General features: G+C 44.1%; 1 protein-coding gene across 2 annotated transcripts in view; it reads left to right on the top strand.

Moving 5' to 3' along the window:
* Window positions 1–22604, top strand: part of ZCCHC17 (zinc finger CCHC-type containing 17) — a 50875-nt gene that overhangs the window by 18475 nt on the left and 9796 nt on the right. For both annotated transcript variants that reach the window (XM_077763547.1, XM_077763548.1), the window contains exons 4-7: window positions 8052–8152; window positions 10030–10121; window positions 15961–16061; window positions 17778–17923. In XM_077763547.1, the coding sequence (XP_077619673.1) occupies window positions 8052–8152; window positions 10030–10121; window positions 15961–16061; window positions 17778–17923 (440 nt within the window). The remainder of the gene's footprint in view (window positions 1–8051; window positions 8153–10029; window positions 10122–15960; window positions 16062–17777; window positions 17924–22604) is intronic.

The raw sequence follows: 22604 nt of genomic DNA, 5'->3' as shown, positions 1-22604 counted from the left end.
CCTGCTTGGGATCCTCTCTCTCTCTCTCTCTCTCTCTCTCTCTCTCTCTCTCTCTCTCTCTTTCCCTGCCCCTCCCCTGCTCACGAGGCAGTTTCCATAGCAAGCCCTGCGCCACCGAGATTCTACAGCTTGGGTCCACATGCTGATTTTGAACTACTGCGTAGGTTTAGAAGGAAGCCTGGAAGCGAGCGGACTCCAGAAACTGTTGACAGCAGTCATCTCTGGAGGGTTTGGTCTCCTGGGGGAGACGTGAACACCAAAGAGGGACTTCTACTTTGTGCAATTTCTTTTTTTAAAGTTTATTTATTTTTCAGACAGAGAGAGAGAGAGACAGAGCATGAGTGGGGGAGGAGCAGAGAGAGAGGGACACACAGAATCCAAAGTAGGCTCCAGGCTCTGAGCTGTCGGCACTGAGCCCGATGTGGGGCTCGAACCCACAAACTGTGAGATCATGACCTAAGCCGAAGTCATACACTTAACTGACTGAGCCACCCAGGTGCCGCTACTTTGTGCAATTTCTTAAACCAGAATTTTTCTTAAAAAAAAAAAAGCCCAGGGCCGCCTGGGTGGCTCAGTTGGTTAAGTGTCCAACTTCAGCTCAGGTCATGACCTCACAGTTCATGGGTTCGAGCCCCACGTCAGGCTCTGTGCTGACAGCTAGCTCAGAGCCGGGAGCCTGCTTTGGATTCTGTGTCTCTTTCTCTCTCTGACCCTCCCCTGCTCACGCTGCCCCTCTCTCTCTCTCTCAGAAATAAATAAAACATTTTTTAAAAATTAAAAATAAATAAATAAAAATTAAAAAAATAATAAGTCCAACAGCTGATCTTTGGATACTAGAGCCATGCAGGTAGCCTTGGAGACTGCTGTGCCACAAACGACATCTTGGAATTAGAAAGGGCTCCGCCGACGGTTCCCAGACTAGCGGTCAGCAAAGGATAATAAAGGTCCTCATTTTCTGCTGTCTGGGGTTTAACGAAAGGGACTCCTCCCCATCCTTATAGGCACGCACCTCTTTTGGTCTGAGGACAGATCTTGTTAGTGTGCCCGCCCTTGCTGTAGGCCTCATCCCTACTTGAGCATTCATGTGGCCCTTTGGGGACTGTGTGGAGACAAAAGGCCTGACGCCCCCCAGCAGTCAGGCTTCAACTCACTTGTGTCCATGCCTTGTCAGGGGATGCCTCTCACTGCAGCTGCCTGCCTACGAGTGGGTCTGTCAGTCTGACAGCGGTGGAGACCAGCCTCAGAGGGAGAGCACAGGGAGCTGAGCAATTAGGCGGGAATTCTCTCATCCTGAGCTTTTCAGTGGCTTTGCTGCGTCACTCGAGCACTTGTATTTTATTTAGCTTCTCTGCTCTCAAAGGGGGGAGATCGTTAAGTCCCACGCCAAAAGGACTGAGCTATAAGATAATGCTGGTCTCCAGATTTTAATGTTTTGATTCAGAAAGGGAGTTGTTTTTCTCAGCCTTCTGTCCTCAGAATTTTTATCACTACTGAGTTGAAGATCCCTTCCTAATATTCAGATCTAAACTAGATTGTCCCCTGGCTCACAGTCTTGCCTGATAAAAGGATCTGTGATGATGGAAATGTTCTATATCCGTTTCGATGTGTTTTCTGATACCAGCCAATTCTCTGGATTTCAACTGCAGGTGTCTTCAATTCTGACACTATCTGCCTGGAGTTGGTGTCAGATCCCACAAGGTAAAGAGGCTCTGACTCACAGGACTGCCCCTACTTCAAATGCTAGTCGCCACCTGTGCTTGCAGTTGGTGGCTTGTGAAGCAAGGGTTCCCATGACCCCCTCCTCAAGGTTGATAGTTTGCTGGAACAGCTCTCAGGACTCAGGGAAGCACTGTTTCTTACACAGTCAGGCCCGCCCTTGGCCAAGGTGCAGGTGGGGGACGTACTCGGAGCTTCTGTGTCTTCCCTGACACAACACCCCCAACCGACTGAGCCACCCAGACACCCTGACTTCATTTATTTTAATTAATGTAAATTTAAACTTAAAACAGCAACGTAACTGGGCACCTGGGTGGCTCAGTTGGTTAAGCGTTTGGCTTCAGCTCAGGTCATGATGTAGCGGTGCGTGAGTTCGAGCCCCACATCGGGCTCCACACTGACTGCAGAGCCTGCTTGGAATTCTTCCCCCCACGGCCTTCCCCCACCCACGGCCTTCCCCCTCCCCTTGCTCATGCCCACATGCGCGTGTGCTCTCTCAAAATAAATAAATAAATTTTAAAGAGAAAGTGAAATGAGCTAAATATTAAAAACAACAAAACAGTAACATGGCTAGCGGCTCTCACAGTGTCAGCGCAGCTTCCTATGAAGCTCTTTTTCCCCCTTCTCCTTTGCCCCACCAGCACATGAGGTTTGGGGATCAGAGTATTCAATTGAATCTTTTTTTTTTTTTTTTAATGTTTTTTTAGTTTTGAGGGTGGAGGGAGGGACGGAGAGAGAATCCTAAGCAGGCTCAGTGCTGTCACCACAGAGCCTGACCCGGAGCTTAATCTCCTGAACTGTGAGATCATGACCTGAGCCAAAATCAAGGGCCGGATTCTTAACCAACTGAGCCACCCAGGAAAACATAGTCCCTACGGCCCTGCTGTTCATAGTCTATAGATATGAACAAAACACAGTGTAGTGTACTGATAGAAGTGAGGTTGTGGTTATCCACTGCGCCATGAGGGATATCCATCTGAGGAATAGTGGGTGTTCAATACATTTTATCATATGAAGAAATTAATTTTAGTCCCATTGTCACCATTTACTGGCTTTTGACTTTAAGTTGCCTTGAACTTGAGCCTTAGTTTTCTCATCTGTGAAATGGGCGTGATGTGCATATTCTAGAGTTTCTTATCTGTCAGGATCCTGTCTTGTCCTTGAATCCACTGTTGCCTATACTATTGTGGATATTTAGTAACTATTTGAATGAATTCATAATCATAACAAGATAGAGTTTGAAAGCACTTTAATTTGTGGGCTTACCTTATTATCATAAACCATTGATTACAGATAACTTATTTGAAAATTCTAGAAAGGGAATTCATATCCCCCAGAGATCAAGGAGACCTTTTACTTTGACAGATTGTGGCTGCAGCTGTTCTTTAATGGTTTGTACTTTTCACCTCTTTCCTTTATTGCCAGTGGATGTTGTGAAAGAAATTCAGGTTGAACGACGCATTTGGGAGAATATTTTCAAGGGAACGATAATAGGCTAACTCCTTTTTTTTTTTAATGGTGATTGAGATGCTAGTTCTTTCCAATTTGTCAGAATTGTTTTTTCTTCTTTTACCAGCAGATACTCAGATGGGACTCATTCTGTTTAAGTGTCACGTTGGGTTTACTGAACGTGATGATGGACTTGATATGCCCTTTGGGCATTTACAGTTTCATGTCAGAAATCGAGGCCCAGACTGCTGCGAACAGCTCCTTTCCATGCAGACTGACAAGCAAAGCATATTTGTTGTTTCTGCTCATTTCGGAGCATATGCTGAAGCAGAATTAGATGTGTTTCTACTGGCAGATGAAACCACCTTTCTTTTTTCTTTTAATTGAAAAGCTAACACAGATCAGTGATAATAAATGGAGAAATATCAATAGGTTGTAGAAGACCTGACAGAGTCCTCTATTTCTTTTTTTTTAAGCTTATTTATTTATTTTGAGGTGAGAGAGAAAGTGCATGTGCCTGTGTGTGTGTGTGTGTGTGTGTGTGGTGTGTGTGTGTGTGTGAGAGAGAGCGAGAGAGCGAGCGAGTGCAGGAGAGGGGCAGAGAGAGGGAGAATCCTAATCAGGCTCTGTGCTCATCACGGAGCCGGGACACGGGGCTCAATCCCATGACCGTGAGATCATGACCTGAGCCACAATCGAGAGTTGCCTGCTTAACCCACTGAGCTGTCCAGGTGCCCCACAGACTCATATTTGAATTGCAGTTCTTTCTTTATCAGCTTTGTGACCTTGGACAATATACTTCTACAGTATTTTCTCAAGTGAACCTATGTCACAGGGTGGATCTAAGGATGAAATTAACGAGTGAATACACTGTATTTAATGAGGTATTCAGCACAGAGCGAGGGCCCTCAAATGTATGATTTGGTGTCCTCTACCGTATCCACTTAATCCAACTATTGATGGTTTATGTGGTTAGCCTTGAAATACCTCCCAAGAATATAGATTGGCTTCTGAGAATTAAACTAGTGATAAATCCCCCACGTAGAAGATGGGATTAGCCTTAGATAGCAATATATCAGGCAATTGCCTATAAATCTGTGACTAAAGAGATGAGAGCATTCAAGACTTTGACAGGGTAATTTGGGTGTGATTCCTGGGAAAAAGCATTGGAATGAAATGATAATTCAGGAGACAGAAATCTAGTTGGCTGTCATTCTGTGTAGGGGGCGAGCATATGAGCAGGTGGAGGTTGTCAGCCTGGAGCACAGTAAAGGAAAGTCTGAGAATCTGAAGATGGCGGTGTTTGCCTTACCTTATTTAGGGCGGAAATGAATCTGATGCTAGGAACTAGAGAGAGAGGATTCTATTATGAGGAAGTGATAGTCCATTAAACTTTTATGGATCGGAAACCTATCTTAAAACATTTATCTCCTTTTTGTTCTGAATCTGTGTGGAAGCAATTTCTGATCACTTAACTGATTTTTTAGGTATTTGATGGTGGGTAGTTGAACTATTAGAGAAGAACTAGGAATAAACAAAGTATGTCCTCTGTTGTAAGTTAATAAATTGGTGAATTGTGTCGATCCCTGTACTGATCACTAAGTTGACAGTCTGGCTAATGTATTGTAGTACGTGGACATGTGTATGCTTCAGACTCCTACATATATTTGTATCTTCAGTTCACACATCACCTCTGAGCTATGATACACTTACATATCCAACTGCCCGCCTGACATTTGCATTCAAGACTGACAGCTAGACCTGACATTTGCATTCAAGACTGACAGCTAGACCATTTCCCTTATTTAATTCACCCCATAAGCTAAAGTCTTTTGGTAATAAGCCGCTAATGTCTCAGCTATAAAAACCCTATGCCTTAGCAGGTGCTTTTTTATATTCCTTTTTGGTTTGTGTCCATATGAGACATAGTTTTATTTCAATCATAGTGTATATATCGCTTTCCGTTTTGCTTTTAAGATATTTATGATTAAAAATATTGCATGCTGGGGTGCCTGGGTGGGTCAGTTGGTTAAGCGTCGGACTTCAGCTCAGGTCATGATCTCACGGTTTGTGAGCTCAAGTCCCACATGAGGCTCCACGTTGACAGTGCAGAGCCTGCTTCGGATTCTCTCTCTCCCCGTCTCAAAATAAATAAATAAACTTAAAAAAATAAAAATATTATGCTAACTATAGAAAAATAAGGGGAAAACTTTATTTTTTAATGTTTATTTTTGAGAGAGAGTGCAAGTGGAGGAGGGGCAGAGAGAGGGGGACAGAGGATCTGAAGTGAGTTTTGTGCTGACAGCAGAGAGCCTGATGTGGGGCTAGAACTCACAAACTAGGAAATCTTGACTTGAGCCAAAGTCAGATGCTTAACTGACTGAGCCACCCAGGTGCCTTAAGTTTAGTTAGTTTATTTTATTTATTTTGAGAGGCTGGGGGGGGGGCAGAGAAAGAGAGGATCACAAGCAGGCTCTGCGCTGTCACTGTCAGCTGTCAGCACAGAGCCCGATGCAGGGCTCAAACTCATGGTCTGTAAGACCATGACCTGAGCTGAAATCCCCCAGGGTGCCCCAAGTGGGGAAACTTAAAGGAATTATATGATACTACTACCACATGGAGATAGGTGCGATTAACATTTTGGTAGATTTCTTTATAAATCACGTGTACATAAAATTTGACGTATTGAGATTAAGATTATAGTCTATATATCTTGTCGCTTTTTACACTTAGTGAACTTTAAACATTTCTCCATCTTTTAACATACTTTTGTAAACATTTAAATTACATTATTCTATCGAGATTTACCACATAATTTAAAAAGTTGTTTTCACTTTCTCACTATGAATACTTGGAGAAATTCCATATTGCTGTCTTTCCTTTAGAGCATCTGAATTTCCCTCCAGACTTCCCAGTCAGGCTGCTCTGCCCATTACACCGTCATGGGGGTGAAAAACCCAGCTTCACGAATTTTACCCAATTAGGAGGTTACGTGTTGTGTCTAAAATTAAAAACATGATAACGTATATGACACGTATGGGATGTATATGACCCGTTTTGGAGCCCCAAACTTCTTCACAGGCTGTCCACCTCCAGAATGAGCTGATGCATGTGTGGAAGACCCGGTGACAGTGCTCAGAGCAAGCAGGGACTTCCCATAGGAGCGCCAGGCAGAGGCCAGGTGCTTTTAGTAACAGGTGTGCCCGCTTGTGAGAGGCAGCTTGAGAGAGAGACTATAGGCTAATAATTCCCCCAACAAATTTAAGGAAGGGCAGTTATTTTAGATGTAACTCTTTGACTTGCCAGTTTTTTCTCTGGTTTACGTTCCTGGCTTATGTTCATTCAAAATAATTGTATGTTGTATTTATTTCCCTCAGAATAGAGATGGTTTTCTTTATTGAAACACTTGAAAATAAAGAAAAAAATTAACACTGTACACTAGTACAACCATTGTTAAAGCATTTTGGATTGTTCTTTCTGACTTTTAAAATCCTTTTAAGCATCTGTTGGGGCGACTGGGTGGCTCAGTCGGTTGGTTAAGTGTCTGACTCTTGGTTTCAGCTCAGGTCATGCTCTCGCACGCTCTATACCCATACTGGGTATAGAGATTACAAATAAAAACTTTTAAAAATCTGAAATTGTCTAATAAAAAAAAAAGGAAAGAAAGCAGTGAAGGTGGTTCTCCCAGGAAAGGACTTTGGACAGACAGGAAAAGGGTATCTATTATAAATATTTAATGACTTTCCTATTATTTAGTTTTTTTAATGTTTATTTTTGTTAGAGAGAGTACACGTACACTCACATGTGAGTGGGAGAGGGGCAGAGAGAGAGGGAAACAGAGGATCTGAAGCAGGCTCCGCGCTGACATCAGAGAGCCTGACACGGGGCTCGAACTCACGAACATGAGATCATGACCCAAAGCCAAAGTTGGATGCTTAACCCACTGAGCCATCTAGGTGCCCCGAAATTGTAACTAATTTTATTAACTATTTTTACCACTCTTGATAGTGATTGCTAAACGATATCTGAGATTTTATACTAGCTCTAACAATATTTCTTACTATACTCTCACCAGTGGGTATTGTTATTTTCTAAATATTTTTGCTAATTTAACAGGTTAAAAATAGGACCTTGTTTAGATTTTATTTTTTTCACTTGACGTCTCTCATAATTATTTTCTGTAATTGTAATTTAAATGACTGCTTACTCTTCCATTTGATTGATTTACTATGGTTTACCAAGCTAATCATTTAGGTTTTTAAAAAACTTTTATAGATAATAATACTGCAGGTATTTTTCTATACCCCTAGGTTTCTGCCTTTGGGTTTTTTTCTTTTGGAAAAATTCTAATGATGGTATTTGTGTGTCAAAGGTATAAACATCCTGATGCCCTTGCTTTCAAAGACTTTCATCAACTTATGTTTTTACTACTCTAAGTGTGGTTATTGTATCACATGTTTGATAACATTGAGCATTTTTTTTCTTAATTTTATTTAATTTTAAAATGTGTATTTTAGAGAGCGCGTGCATGCATGAGCCGTGGGGGAGGGGCAAAGAGAGAGAGGATAGAGGGTCCAAAGTGGGCTCAGTGCTGACAGCAGATGGCCCAATGTGAGACTCACACTGACCAACAACTCTTGAGATCATGACCTGAGCTGATGTTGGACGCTTAACCGACTGAGCCACTCAGGCGCCCCTGAGCATTATTTTTACAGAATATTTGTTGATTAGGCACAAAACGTGATCCAAAATTGTTTTAATTTACAGTTTTAAATTAACAGACATTTTGCAATGAATCCTTCATTCCCATCTTCTCCTTATCTTGTTACTTAGAATATAAATACCAGATATACCCTGTGCTTTATTTCATTTCTTCTTGTGCCCAGGTTTGGTCCATCGAACTCACATGTCATCCTGTCGCGTGGATAAGCCCTCTGAGATAGTAGATGTTGGGGACAAAGTGTGGGTGAAGCTTATTGGCCGAGAGGTAAGGTTCTGTGCAACTTTTGTGTGGTGAGAAAGCATGAAGACAAACGAGGGGCATGGTGTTGGTATTTTAGGATGGTGAGTGTGTATATGTTACTAACTGTGGCTCATGATCTTATTTTTGAGTCCTGCCACCGTGTTCCATCCTGAATGGAAACCTGGCTGGCTGTCCTGTAAACTCAGAAGGAGCGTGGTATAAATTATAATAAGTGTGATGCGATAAGTATGCATTTATGACTTTCCTCCCTGAAGTCTATCCAAGTGTCAGGTGGAAAGAAGAAAGAAAAAAAAAGAACCGAAAAGAGAGAAGGAAACTTAATTTCTGGAACTGGTCTTTATCATAAATCTCAGAGAAGAGCTGCCAGGCACACTTCAGTTTGGACCAGAACAAAGAAAGGCACAGAGTTCACCATTACCGTCCCTAATACCTGGCACCATGCAATGTGAGGGAAGGGAGAAAGGTCTGAAGGAGCCTGTTAACAGCAACTCCCTTAAGGGCGTGCAGGCTGCGGGTGTGGGCTGCCTTCAGGAGAAATGTGAGCATACACTGAGGCCTGCCCTTCTCCCAGAGAAGGGCGTGGGGGGCAGGGAGATAGGGGTGAAAGGGATGCCGTTCAGTAATATTTAAGTGCTTAACATGTACTAGTCTGAGGGATAGAAGAGCGAACCAGACACGGGTGACCTCAGCTGTTACGGAGCCTATACAGAACATACCTGGAAGAGACATAAAAGTAAGCAAGCATATGTATAAAATAATCATAAATTAGGGGTGACTGGGTGGCTTACTTCTGTTCTCCCCCCTCCCCCCACTGCTTGCATGTGTGTGTTCTCTCTCTTCTTCTAAAATAAATAAGCATTAAAAAAAAAAAAATTGTAGGGGCGCCTGGGTGGCGCAGTCAGTTAAGTGTCCGACTTTGGCTCAGGTCATGATCTCACAGTTCATGGGTTCGAGCCCTGCATCGGGCTCTGTGCTGACAGCTAGCTCAGAGCCTGGAGCCTGTCTTTGGATCCTGTGTCTCTTTCTCTCTCTGCCCCTTCCCTGCTCATGCTGTCTCTCTGACTCTCAAAAATAAATTTAAAAAAATATTAAAAAATAAAAATGAAAAATGAAAAAAAAATTGTAAGTTATAATAAGTGCTGTAATGGGCTCAGGCCACATCAGAGGTAGATTTAGATGAAATGGTCAGCACAGGCTCCCTGAGGAACTGATACATGAGCTGAGACCTAAAGGAAAAGGCACTGGTCACGTGAGAAGCTGGCATAAGCATGTTCCAGGGAGAGTAGCTGATGCAAAGACCCTGAAATGCAGAAGGGCTGCAAGGGTTGGAGGGAGCAAAAGAAGACCAGTGTGGCTAACAGTCACCTTCATGTTTAAAAATGCTCTAAAAATAAATTTTAAAAAATTTTAATGCTCTAAAAATCAATAAAAATTTTTAAAAAGTAAAATAAATGAGAATGCTCTAGACCAAGTCCAAAGGGGGATCTAGTCCAGCCTGGAATATTTCAGAAACTCATTCTAGGCTCAGGGATCTCTGAACCGATCATTAGGCTAAACTTACCTGGAAAAAGGGCATTTATTTTCTGCCCTTTCTGCCTGGCTACCTCCACAGGCCTTGAATTTCTGAGCAACCATTTCTGTCTTTCCTCCCCAGAGGGACAAAAATAAGGTAAAAACCATTTCCTACAGTTATTCTGGCACAAGGTCTATTTATTATGCTCATTTGTACCCCCGGTGTTCTGGTACAGGGTCTCACCCTTTAGAGGTGCTCAGTGTTCATTATGATGATAAAAGCTTCAATTCTTAGTTAGATAATTTTAGATCAGCAGTCTAAACGGTGTACCCTCAGCTTTTGGTGACTTTGCTTTGGTCTTTTACAGATGAAAAATGATAGAATAAAAGTCTCCCTCTCCATGAAAGTCGTCAACCAAGGGACTGGGAAAGACCTTGACCCCAACAACGTTATCATTGAGTAGGTAAAAGGTTTGGCAAGGCTAAAATCCTTCTACTTCTCGAACTACAGAATGCTGTGGTGAATCAGGGCTGACCTGGGAACTCTACCATTTATAGTCTGTGATACTGAGGAGTTAAGTAGCCTTTGTGATATTTGGATTTAGAGGCATAAAGTATAGATCACACCGTACTGTGTAGAGTTCTCGGATGGAATGCTGACATGCAGAGCTCCTAGTGCAGAAGCGCTCCATCAGTGGTTTTGTTTCCTTCCCCTTATTCTCTTTCTGCATTACCCCTTTAAGCAGTTAGCCAGCCAGCACCCATGAAGCCTCTGTTCCATGTCCCCTAGCACTGGGGCGCAGAGAAGACAGAGACCATGTGGGAGGGTAGGGTGATCTAGAAGCAGCACATCTTGGGATAACTGTGTTCTGAACACCACATCTTAGTTTTGTTGGCTCTTCTGACCTTTCATTTTGGAATGGAAGACTTGCTATCCATGTTGGCTAATGTCCGGTGATGCAAGGAGTTTGCTATCAGGTGAACCATGACTTTAGGGGCACCTGGGTGGTTCACTTGGTTGAGTGTCTAACTCTTGACTTTGGTTCAGTCCTGATCCTAGGGTTGTGGCATCGAGCCCTCTATTGGGCTCTGCGCTGATTATAGAGCCTATTTGGGATTGTCTCTCTCTTCTTCTTCTGCCCCTCTACCCCACTTGTGCAAACGCTCTAAATTTAAAAAAAACAACAGCAACATTATTTTATTGCTTTTGATACTGTTAAAATAGCACATTGTTTATCTCAGGTTAATCAGGTGCTCTCAGTAGCAGCTATATTATTGATTAATTAAAAAAAAAAATAAATGTTTCGGGGATCTTGGAGAAAAGTTTGGAAACCTGTATGTTTATAGTTCTAAGCAAAATTAATTTGATGTTTATTTTGGAGAGAGAGACACACACAGAACACGAGTGGGAGAGGGGCAGAAAGAGAGGGAGACAGAATCCAAAGCAGGCTCCAGGCTCTGAGCTGTCAACACAGAGGCTCAAACTCTGGAAACTGTGAGATCATGACCTGAGCTGAAGTTGGACACTTAACCAACTGAGCCACCCACGTGCCCCATAAGCAAAACCAGTTTGGGTACATAAGAATTTTACCTAAAAGGGAGGGAATTGATATTTATTGGATATATACTATGTGCCAGGCGGTAGGCAAGGCAGTTTACATACATTTGTGTGTCTGATTCTCATGATAACCTCCAAGTGGGTATTTACTTTATGTTCCTAGTTTTGTTTGGTTTGGTTTTTTAAAGATTTTATTTTTAAGCAATCTCCACACCCAGTGTGGGGCTTGAACCCACAACCCTGAGATCAAGCATCACGTACTCCACTGACTGAGCCAGCCAGGTCCCCTGGATTCCTGAATCCTATCTTGATGCTTGGTGATAAGTAATTTGCCTGTGGTTAATAACAAATTATAGTGGGTCAAGGAGCTGAATCTCGGTCTCCTTGACATTAAAGGTAATGCCTCCCCCCCTTTTTTTTAATCACATGATGCTGCATGTGACTTAGAGTTTTTTCATATTTCTGTAGTTTTGTCTCTAAATATTGACATGTTTGTAAGCCTGATTATTGACAAAATACTTTTCGGTTACAGTAGAAATGTTTTATAACTCAGAGCTCAGTAATGTTATTTTAAGTCTGGCATTTACTGATTACATTATAAGAAATTGCTTCTGCTCCAAAGAATCCTGTGCTATAGACAGACTCTTTAAAAAGCAGTGGAATTTCCCAAAGCCACCCTTATAAGGGTAAAAATGTAAAACAAGATAAAAGAGCTACCTCTGTGCTCAAAACAGACGTAGAGAAGGACTCCCTGGTCCGGGGCTGTCCGTGCTTCTGTGTGTGGGCCATTTCTAGCAATAGCCAAGTGGCTGAGCAGTAACTTTTGTCGTAAACGAGTTCTAGAGTTGCCTCCAGGAAAGAAGCGTGCTACAGTGGAGTGATAGGAGGTTGTAGGGTTAGATGTAAAGCAGAAAGGGTCCTAGTTTGCTACCAGCTGCTATATGGCCTTGAGCAGACCTCCTCGTGTCTCTCAACCTCAACTTCTTCACTGTCAGTTGGAGGGAATGATGCCTACATCTAAGAAATGACGGGATGATCTCAATACAGTCTTGTTTGGAAAGAGCTAGATTAGCATCCAGTCTACAATAGAAACTTAACGGGGCGCCTGGGTGGCTCAGTCTGTGAAGCATCTGACTCTTGATTTTGGCTCAGGTCATGATCTCATGGTTCATGAGTTTGAGCCCCATGTTGGGCTCCACACTGACAGTACAGAACCTACTTGAGATTTTTTTCTCTCTCTCTCTTCTCTCTCTCCCTCTCCCTCTCCCTCTCTCCCTCTCTCTGCCCCTCCACTCATGCTTACTCTCTCTTTCAAAATAAGTAAACTTAAAAAATAAAGGGGGGGGATGTTTATGGTTCAGCACTACAGTTATCCATGTGCATGTCTCCCTCTGCTGCTAGGCTGTTAGCTCCTTGAGGAGAAGGACCACACTCTGTCATTTTAACGTACTTACTCCTATCACTCATACTAGCACTGATGCCGACTACTTAATAGTTGAACTGAAAAAAAAAAAAAGTTTAATTCAACTATGTGCACTGAATGGATTGGAGGAGGAAACTTGGAGGCAGCGAGACCCGTGAGGGGATTATTCCTATTTCAATGTGATGTAGTTAGAAGCCTGAACCAGTGCGATGACAGTGAGCACAGAAAGGGAGACGTGTTAATGACACATTTGTGGAATTGAGTATTAGGTGGGAGTTATGATTTGGCTTGCAGTGTGTTAGAACCCACAGAGTATTGGAATTGATTTTAATGATTTGAAGCTGCAACTCATAGCCACTTGAAACTCAGTTCCATAGGTAAGGACATCTGAACAGCGTGGAGTGTGTGACTTGCTCAAGTTATGTCCCCAAGATCCTGCCCTGGTTTCTAAAAAAAAATTGCTGTGGTAAGAATACTTACCATGAGATCTACCCTCTGAACAAAATTTTAAGTGTACTCTATGGTATTGTTGACCAGGTGCAGTGTTATACAGCAGGGCTCTGGAACTTAGTTCATCTTGCTTACCTGAAATGTTATGCCTTTTGATAAGTAACTCCCATTTCTCTATCTACTCGCCTCACCTTGTGTTTGTTTGTTTGTTTTTTTTTTAATGTTTATTCATTTTGAGACAGAAAGTGCAGATGGAGAAGGGCGGGTGGGGGCCAAGCATCCAAAGTGGGCTCTGCGCTGGCAGTAGAGATCTTGATGCGGGGCTCCAACTTACGAGCCGTGAGATCATGACCTGAGCTGAAGTCAGATGCTCAACCAACTGAGCCACCCAGGCACCCGTTTTTTTGTTGTTGTTGTTTTTTAAGATTTTATTTTTTAAGTAATCCGTACACCCAACATGGGGCTTGAACTCACAGGTCCGAGCTCAGGAGTCACATGCTTCACCCACTAAGCCAGCCAAGTGTCCCCTCACCTTGGCTTTTGTTACTCAAACTTTACTCTTTGAAAGGACCCTCTCCCGTGATGCAGGCTAGACAGTGACCCCCTGTTCTTTGAGTAAGATTATCTTAGGGCAAAACCTAGGGATTTGAGCAGACATTTTCAGAACTTAAATCATATGCTTGTCTGCGCTGCCCCCCTGGGCAGCCACTAAGTTATGTATGGTTATTTAAATGTAAATTAAAGTTAAATAAAATTTACAATCTAATTGTCAGTTACACTAACCACATTTTAAGTGTTCAGTAGCCACAGATATAAATATTAGTCAGCAGTACAGACATGACTTTATAGAACTTGCCCGTCATCACATTCTGTTGGACAGAAGTAGCTAGAGGGCATGCTTGCTGTTCAGATGCGTAGGAAATAAGACACAGACTTTATCTTTGAAGTCCTGCTCGGGGTGCAGAGGGTGAGCCAAAATGTAAACAAATCTAACAAAATTATCAGAGAGTGAAATGGTGCGGGAGCACAGAAGAGTGTGCCTGTGGTAGCGGGGAACATTTTAGAGAAGATGTGTGTGAGCTGAACTGAAGAATGACCAGGACAGAATATGGTGCATCTTGGTTTTTTCAACCATTTCCTCTCTTGCGCCTGCATACCCCGTGAAAGTGTTAACTGAAATATGTGAGGTGGCTAGTTTTGTTCTGTTTTGATACTGTCCTCCTGCGTTTCTCTGGGTGATATGGCGTTTTCTTGGCAAAATATTTCTGGTTTTGCCAGACTCTATAGAGACCTGGAGAAGCTTAGGTGAAGTCAGTGTTCAAAGTTAAAGAGGCTTAGGTAAAGAAAAAATGTTTGGGGTCAAGAGCACAGAAATTTCGGCATTCATTCATTGATGCTGTTGCTTGCCAGGCCCTGGGCTGAGGCGCTGGGAGAACAAACACAAGTAAGATACTGTAGGAAGGGCTCGCAGCCTAGGGAAGAAGCGTCAGTGTATCAGGCTATAGGGTATGGTATGTGCTAGGACTCAAGTGTGTTTGCCTGCAGTTTGAGTTTGAAAGAGAGAGTGACCGAGGGTAACACTTGGATCGAACATTCCTGAGCACCTTCTCTGTGCAGATTCTGTGTGTTACGGTAAAGGTAAAAGAGCTGTGGCAGCTGGGGTGCTTGGGCTCTGCAGCTGGTAGGAGTGTGATTGGCAAACACACTGCGGAAAACTGGCCGGTAGTGTCTGCTGCAGCTGATGCCCCACAACCCGGTGTACTGTCCCACGCCTCCCCAGGACTAGGCGTTTCCCAACAGAAATGCATATATGTCTGTGCACCGAAAGACATGCTAAAAAGTTCTAGAAGCACTGTTCATAATAGAAACTACTCAGATGCCTGTCACCAGCTAAATACCGCAGTGCGAATCGGAGATCCACAGGTGCGCTCAGCAATACGGATGGGTTTCCCAAACAAGTGAAAGAAACCAGACAGGGAAGCGTCCATTCCATTTACATGATTTACATAATTCACAAAAATCGATAAAACTATGCTGTTAGAAATCAGAATAGGGGTTACCCTTGGGGGAGGCATGGTGGCCAGCAGGGCTTTGGTGGTGCTGGCCACCTCCTTTGTCCTTATCTGAATCCTGGTTTGCTAGGTGTGTTCAAATCGGGAAAGCCAGTCAAGCTGTATGCTTATGAACGCCTTTCCGCACGTGTATTACCTTAGTAGTACATTTAGAACTTTTCAGAAGCGCCATGGGAATGTGAACCAAGAGAAAAATTCTGGCTGAGGGCTCCGGCGAAGACCTGATAGAAGGAGAGGTGGTAATTGAGCCTTGAAATGTCTGGGGGCGGTGAGGTGGGAGGAGAGAGGGGAGGCAGGATTTCAGGACTGGGAACTGCCTGGGTAAGGAACCATCCAGAGAAGGTAAACTAAACCTCTTTGGCTGGAGCATCTCGTACAAGTCAAGATGGGGCTGGAGAAGCAGGTTAGAACCAGACGGGGAAAGGCTTCAAGCACCAAAGTCGGGGATTTGGACCTGATTTTCAGGGAAGCCTTTGGAGGTCTTTTAAACCCCGGGAGTGACCTTGTCAGGGTTATAGGGGGCTTAGTGAGGTGAGTAATTATAGCTTTTTCCTCTGTGCATCGGTGAGATGAAGTTGTCTCACTCATAATTATTAATTCAGAGCCTGTCCTGAATGAAAAAATAGGTTTCATGGCACTGCTGTCACCGCTTCTCTCCCCACACCTGACACTTTTCCTTCTTTCTTCCTTCTACCTGCCAAAAAACAAAACAAAACCCCAGCATACAGCATTGCCTTCTAGTATCTCTGGCCACATCTCTTAAGAGAGCCAGCAGTCAGTATCCTCTTCGTTACAGGCAGGAAGAGAGGCGGAGGCGCTCCTTCCAGGATTACACGGGGCAGAAGATCACCCTCGAGGCTGTCCTGAACACCACCTGCAAGAAGTGTGGCTGTAAAGGTAAGGTGAACCCCTGCCGTGCCGGGCCTTCTCGCCTTGAGACGGACCCTTGCTGGGTGAGGGAGGCCGCCTGGTCTGCCTGGGGCTCACCCTGCTTTAAGCCGTGGCCTCTGCTGTTATTCCTACTAGACTCTTACCAGAGTTCATGCTCTTTCTGTTTCCTTTTCGGAATGCCGGCCCCCGGGACACCATACTGTCATCCCACTCCCCCTCTTCACGGCCGCTGCCCTGTCCAGGCAAGGTCCCCATGTAGTACGCCAGGAAGGGGGAGAGTGTTAGATTATGGTGAGCACTCTGAAGTCTTCTCTCCAAACCGTTACTGTTCTGCAGACATGAAGTGACTTGGAAATATCTTCCTTAAGGATCCAAGTCAGACCCTTTCTTGCTCGTCTTTCTCTCTTTAACTCCGGAGTTCTGAATACAGTACCCTGGTAGTCATACAGAGCACAGGCTAGCCCCTTCCTTGAAGCTGCCTCCTCAGGTTTCTTCCAGTCTCGGTCAGGTGTTACAGAGCTCACTCGGCCTGACGTCCCTCTCGGAGCGATCATGAGAGGGACGGCCAGCGTCTCATTTCAGAGTGACCTCAATATGTCACCCCATCTCCCTTGCCTGCCTTTTCCCCTTCTCTCTTGAATTTTCTGTAGCAGATTTGTGCCCTGATTGATGTGGTGGGGTTTAAGCCCCTACTTACCATTAATGTAGAGGGAGGAAGGAAAAAACAAAACTGGAAGAATACCTCCTCAGGGGAATTATGGGAACATTCCACATATTTGGAAAACTTCATGCTGTATTTCCCTTGCGGGCATCATCCAGCTTCTGGATTCAGAGTTGCAGAGTAGTTTACACAGGGCTTTTTGATGATCTTGTGGGTGGTCTGTGCCCCTGAAACAGGGTCTGCAGCAAGACAAAACCAGCCCCGTGGCAGCTGTTAAAGGGCCCCGAGACAGCACAGTGGGCCTCGGGGGAGTGGGGTCCTCTCCCCTTCAGCTCGCATGCACCAGGTGTTACACGGGGCGGAGAAGAATAATGACACGTGGAATTGGGCCCAGTCAACAGACCCAAGGTGGCTGGTCTTGGTGCAGCTAGAAGAGCAGAGGGCAGGGAGGTAGGAGGCCTTTTAGCTCCACTGCTCTCTTTGTGACCTTGAGCTACTTCTCTACTCTGGGCCTTTCTATCCTCTGCACATGTGGTGCTGGATTTGACGATCTCTAAGGCCCTTCCCAGACCTGGCTGTCCGAATGCTGAGTGCCCTCCGGTGACCACCCGTCTCTCAGCGTGTCAGCCTGGATGCGAAGGCCACCTTCCTGGCTGCCTCAGAGCTGTCTTCCTGTAGGGCTTGGCCTGCCGCTCGGCTCCCTCTGCTAGGCATTCTGCTCTCTGGAGCAACCTTTCAGTGTCACGAATAAGTTCCAAATAGATCTTAAATTACTAAACCCCTTGCTGATTGATGGAAGCACAAGCCTGCTTCGTCGTGTCCTCTGCCATTTCCACAGCAGTGCCAGCGTTTCCCGCAGCTCTGGGACCAGCTGCTGGTGTGACTCTGGCTGCGCGAGCAATGCCATCATGAGGTGACAGAAAGTCTGCTCTGAACCCAGCAGCCACTCTGAGGGAACTCAGTCACACCTTTGGACTGTTTCAGGAGCCTCTGGGAGGACCTGCATGCTAAGTGGAGGGACTGCTGCCCCCCTCCTTACCCCTTCCACCTCTCCTCTGCAGGCCACTTCGCAAAGGATTGTTTTATGCAGCCAGGAGGGACCAAATATTCTCTGATACCGGATGAGGAAGAGGAGAAGGAAGAGGCAAAGTCGGCAGAGTTTGAGAAGCCTGACCCCACGAGGAATTCTTCTAGAAAAAGAAAGAAGGTGAGTGCTGTCTTTCTTTTATTTACCGTATATTTTTGAGTTGTAAAATGAAAATGCACTTCCTGGGGCGCCTGGGTGGCTTAGTCGGCTAAGCATCCGACTTTCATTTAGGTCATGATCTCGCGGTTCGTGGGTTTGAGCCCCGCGTCAGGTCTGTGCTGACTGCCAGCTCAGAGCCTGGAGCCTGTTTCAGAGTCTGTCACTCCCTCTCTCTCTGACCTTCCCCTGCTCACCCTGTCTCTCTCTCTCTCTCTCTCCTAGAAATAAATAAAATTTAAAGAAAAAAAAAGAAAATGCACTTCCTGCAGAGATTTTAGAAGTCCTGAAAAACATAAAGAATATTATGATCTCCTGTAACCTTTCCATCCAAAGAGACTTTTATAAGCCCTTTGGTATTTTCCAATCTTTTTGCCGGGTAACAATGAATAGATAGATAGTTACGTCTACATTTAAGCACAAAATGATAGTTGTACTCAGTCTAGTTTATATTCTCCTTTTTTCATTATACTGATCAGAATCATTTTCTCATATTTTTAAGTGTTCTTCAGAAACTTGATTTGAGAGCCACATAGGATGTTCTCCCCTGTGTCTGTATGATGGTTTAATAATTTTTCTATTGTTGGATATTTTTGTTACTTCTAACCTAAACCTTTGGCCACATTTCTTACTGCTTTCTTTGGATAAATTCTAAATAAGATTACTGAGTTAAGGCCTTCAGGCTCTTGATACATTTTATCAAATTGTCTGTAATTCGTTGATCTGTATATTTTCTCCCTGGGTGGTCACATCCCTCCTAAGACTTGAGCTGCCTTGATGACTCCCTCAACCCTAACTAGTATCCCATGGGTACCTTGAACTTGGGCTCAGGGTCCATCGGACCCAGGTTTGAGGGCCTCTGTGGTGCGTACCACCCATGCCGCTTTGGGCTAACTTCACCTCCTTGATTTTCTAAGTAGGATTGTTGTGATCTTTGATGACAGTATTCCTTGCAAAGGGAGGCCCCTGCTCTCCAAAATAGATAGAAAGCACTGATGAGTGCTCAATTAGTGTTGGCTGTCATGACTCACATTCTTCTTCGGTGTGCGCGCGCTATAGAACACCCACCACTATAGAACCCACCACTATAGAAACAGCACCAAATCCCTTGTTTCTATCCTTCTATCTTGTATTGTTTTTTTTGTTTTTTTTTTTTTTTATTTCTAGGAGAGAGAGAGACAGACAGTGTGAGCAGGGGAGAGTCAGAGAGAGAGGGAGAGACAGACTCTGAAATGGGCTCCAGGCTCTGAGCTGGCAGTCGGCACAGAGCCCGACGCGGGGCTCGAACCCACGAACCGCGAGATCATGACCTAAGTGAAAGTCGGACACTTAACCGACTAAGCCTCCCAGGCGCCCCTTGTATTACTTGTTTTAATGACAGCGGTAACCTGCCAGAAAGAAAGCAGCACGTCATTTATTTTTCTCTCCTTTCCTTCCCACGTCTAGTCAGTCACCAAGTCCTGTTGGTGGCACCTTCCAAGCATTCATTCAGCTCTCCTCCTTCTCTCGCTCCCTCTGCCATGTTTGCATTCCCTCCCGGCTCTCACAGCTAACCTAGGGAGATGTTATTTGCCCTTCACCTCTTAGTTCCAAGCTCCCAGGCTTAGGTCTAGGCATCTGATTTTTTTTTTTTTAAAGCATTTCCTTATTTACCTCACTGCTTAATTCTTTTTGTTATTATGATTCGATGCCCTCTGCTTTAACTCTGAATACTGGGGTGCTCTGAGGCTGTCTCATTACTCCCTATTATTCTCTCCCTCCTCTCTAGGTAATCTCATCCCATCCTATGGTTTTGAATCCCATTTATATGCCAATAATCCCCAATTAAGTATCTGTATCCTTATTTTTATGTAGATCTGTAATTCTATCCCTGACTTTTTCTTTGGAACTTCAAATTCAGGAAATCCAAATGTCTAGGGGCGCCTGGGTGGCTCAGTCAGTTATGCGTAGACTCTTGACTTCACCTCAGGTCGTGATCTCATGGTTGATGGGTTTGAGCCCCGCATCAGGCTCTGTGCTGACAGTGGATCCTGCTTGGGATTCTCTCTCCTCCTCCTCCCTCTGCCTCTCTCCTACTCTCTTTCTCTTTCTGTCTCAAAATAAATAAACTTTAAAAAAAAATTTCTAACCATCTATTTGTCATCTCCATCTAATTGTCGAGCTTGAATCAGGCTTAACACACCCCAAAACTCTTTTTTATTTATTTTTTGTGGGGGGGGGAGGCACAAGTGAGCGAGGGGCAGAGAGAGAGAGAAGCGGGGCTCACCCAAAGCAGGGCTCGTGTTCACCCGAAGCGGCGGTTCAACTCCGGAATCGTGAGCTCATGACCTGAGTCCAAGTCAGTTTGATGACTGAGACCCCCAGGCGCCCCACCCCAAAATTTTTCTACCCAAATTTTTGTACCCCAATTTTTCAACCCAAAACTGCTCCTTCCACATTCTGCCCTATCACAGTGAATAGATCACCAGTCACTGAGTTCCTCAAGGCAAAATCTACAGCCTTTGGGTTTGGTGACTTGTTTTCTTAAAATTGTGGTAAGATATCCGTAACATAAATTTTGCCATTTTAACCACTTAAAAAAATTATTTTGGTTTTATTAAATAATCTCTGCACCCAGTGTGTGGCTTGAACTCAGGACCCCGAGATCAAGATTCCCATGCTCTTGCCACTGAGCCAGCCAGGCGCCCACCATCTTAACCATCTTTAAGTTACAGTTGTTTGGCATTAAGTACAGAACGTTGTGCAGCCATCACCGATGCCCATCGCCCGCACCGTTCATCGTGCGAACTGAAACTCTGTACCCATGAAACACTATCTCCTCATTCTCCCTCCTTGGCACCTGGGAACCACCATTCTGTTGTCACCTGAGAAAAGGGGCAAAACTGAAACAGAACCAAAGCCTTTATTTGGGGGTCTTAGAATTGCAATTTGGAGACCACCAGTTTTGGAATAACCAGAGAAGTTAGTTAGGGAAAGCAAGGGGTTGTTATGAGAGAGAAGGGAAAGGGTGATTACATGATTCAGATAAAGAAGAGACCCTGCTAGTTTGGCGCTGACCGCCTGAGCCACTTCTGACGACTATCTGTTTGATTATTTCATTTGTGCAACTGGCCCTGGTGTGTATTAATTAACTTTAGTCTCTTCATATGATCTGAATACATCAGTTTGCATGTTGAAATTTTATGAGCAACTGCTTGTAAAACAGTTGACACTTCTGTCCTAGTTCAAGAGTTCATCAGTTTGGGAACAGAAAAGGAGCTTCGAAACGGAGTCTCTTATGTCCAGAAATTTCATACAGTTCCTGCCACTTTCTGTCCCTAGGAATGAAACTACCGTAGGTGCCTCAGATAAGTGGGATCCGCAGTATTTGTCTTTTTGTAACTGGCTTTGACTTAGTAAATTTCCCTGAGAGGTCATCCATGCTATAGCATGGGTCATTTTCCTTCCCTTTTAAGACTGAGTAATATTTCATTGTGTACATATACTACATTTTGCTTACCCACTCATTTGTCACTGACCTTGGGTTGCTTCCACCTTTTGGCTATTGTGAATAATGCTTCTGTGAACAATAGTTGTACAAATATTTCTTCAAGGCCTGCTTTCAGTTCCTTTGGGTATATACCCAGAATTGGAGTGGCAGGATTGTGTGGTAATTCTGGTTAGGAACCGTTGTACTGTTTTTCACAGTGGCTGTGTCATTTCACATCCTTCCCAGTGGTGCACAAGGGTGCCATTAGGGTGTAGCGTTTGATGACTGTCATTTAGGTAAGAGTAGATGGTGGTGTCGCTCAGTTGTTCAGTTCTTCTGTGTCCTTTCTCATTTTTCCTCTTTTAAAAAATTTCCAAGAAAAGGGTTAATATCCAGTCAGACCATGTGTCTTCCTATTTAAAATCCTTCAGTGATTTTCTCCTGTGCTTAAAATCCAAACTGCTTCCTTGAAAGCAAACTGTCGCTGGGTGTTGTATGGAAACAATTTGAATTATATCTAGCTAAAGCTTTGTTTCGTCTTTGTGGTGTCCTTATTTTTATTTTGAGAGAGAGAGCACGCGCACAAGCAGGGGAAGGGCAGAGAGAAGGAGAGAGAGAATCCCAAGCAGGCTCTACACCATCAGCGCAGAGCTGGATGCTGGGCTGGAACTCACAGCCTCGTGAGATCATGACGTCTGAGGCAAAATCAAGAGTCAGACACTTAACCAACTGAGCCGCCTAGATGCCCCTATGTATTTATTTTTGTAGTTACCTTCTATTAGCAGCAAGGGATGCAGTCTTTCAATTTATAGTTCTTGTTTTAAAGTTTCCCTTTTAAGTAAAACTTATTTGTTGTTTTTTAAGTAAAACTTCTTAAAGTAAAAAGAAGAGTAATAAGATTTTAAGAAAAATTTTAACTGAGAAATTAGCAGTGTGTTAACACATGGAATAACAACTGTGGTAATAGGGGCGCCTGGGTGGCTTAGTCGGTTAAGCGTCTGACTTTCGCTCAGGTCATGATCTCGCGGTTTGTGGGTTCGAGCCCTGCGTCGGGCTCTGTGCTGACTGCCAGCTCAGAGCCTGGAGCCTGTTTCAGAGTCTGTGACTCCCTCTCTCTCTGACCCTCCCCTGCTCACGCTGTCTCTCTCTCTCCTAGAAATAAATAAAAATATTAAA

Source organism: Crocuta crocuta, unplaced genomic scaffold (genome assembly GCF_008692635.1).
Source record: "Crocuta crocuta isolate KB4526 unplaced genomic scaffold, BGI_CrCroc_1.0 scaffold214, whole genome shotgun sequence".
In the NCBI taxonomy this organism is placed as follows: Eukaryota; Metazoa; Chordata; class Mammalia; order Carnivora; family Hyaenidae; genus Crocuta; species Crocuta crocuta.
The sequence above is the reverse complement of the archived record's forward strand: the minus strand, read 5'-3'. Positions and strand labels throughout refer to the sequence as shown.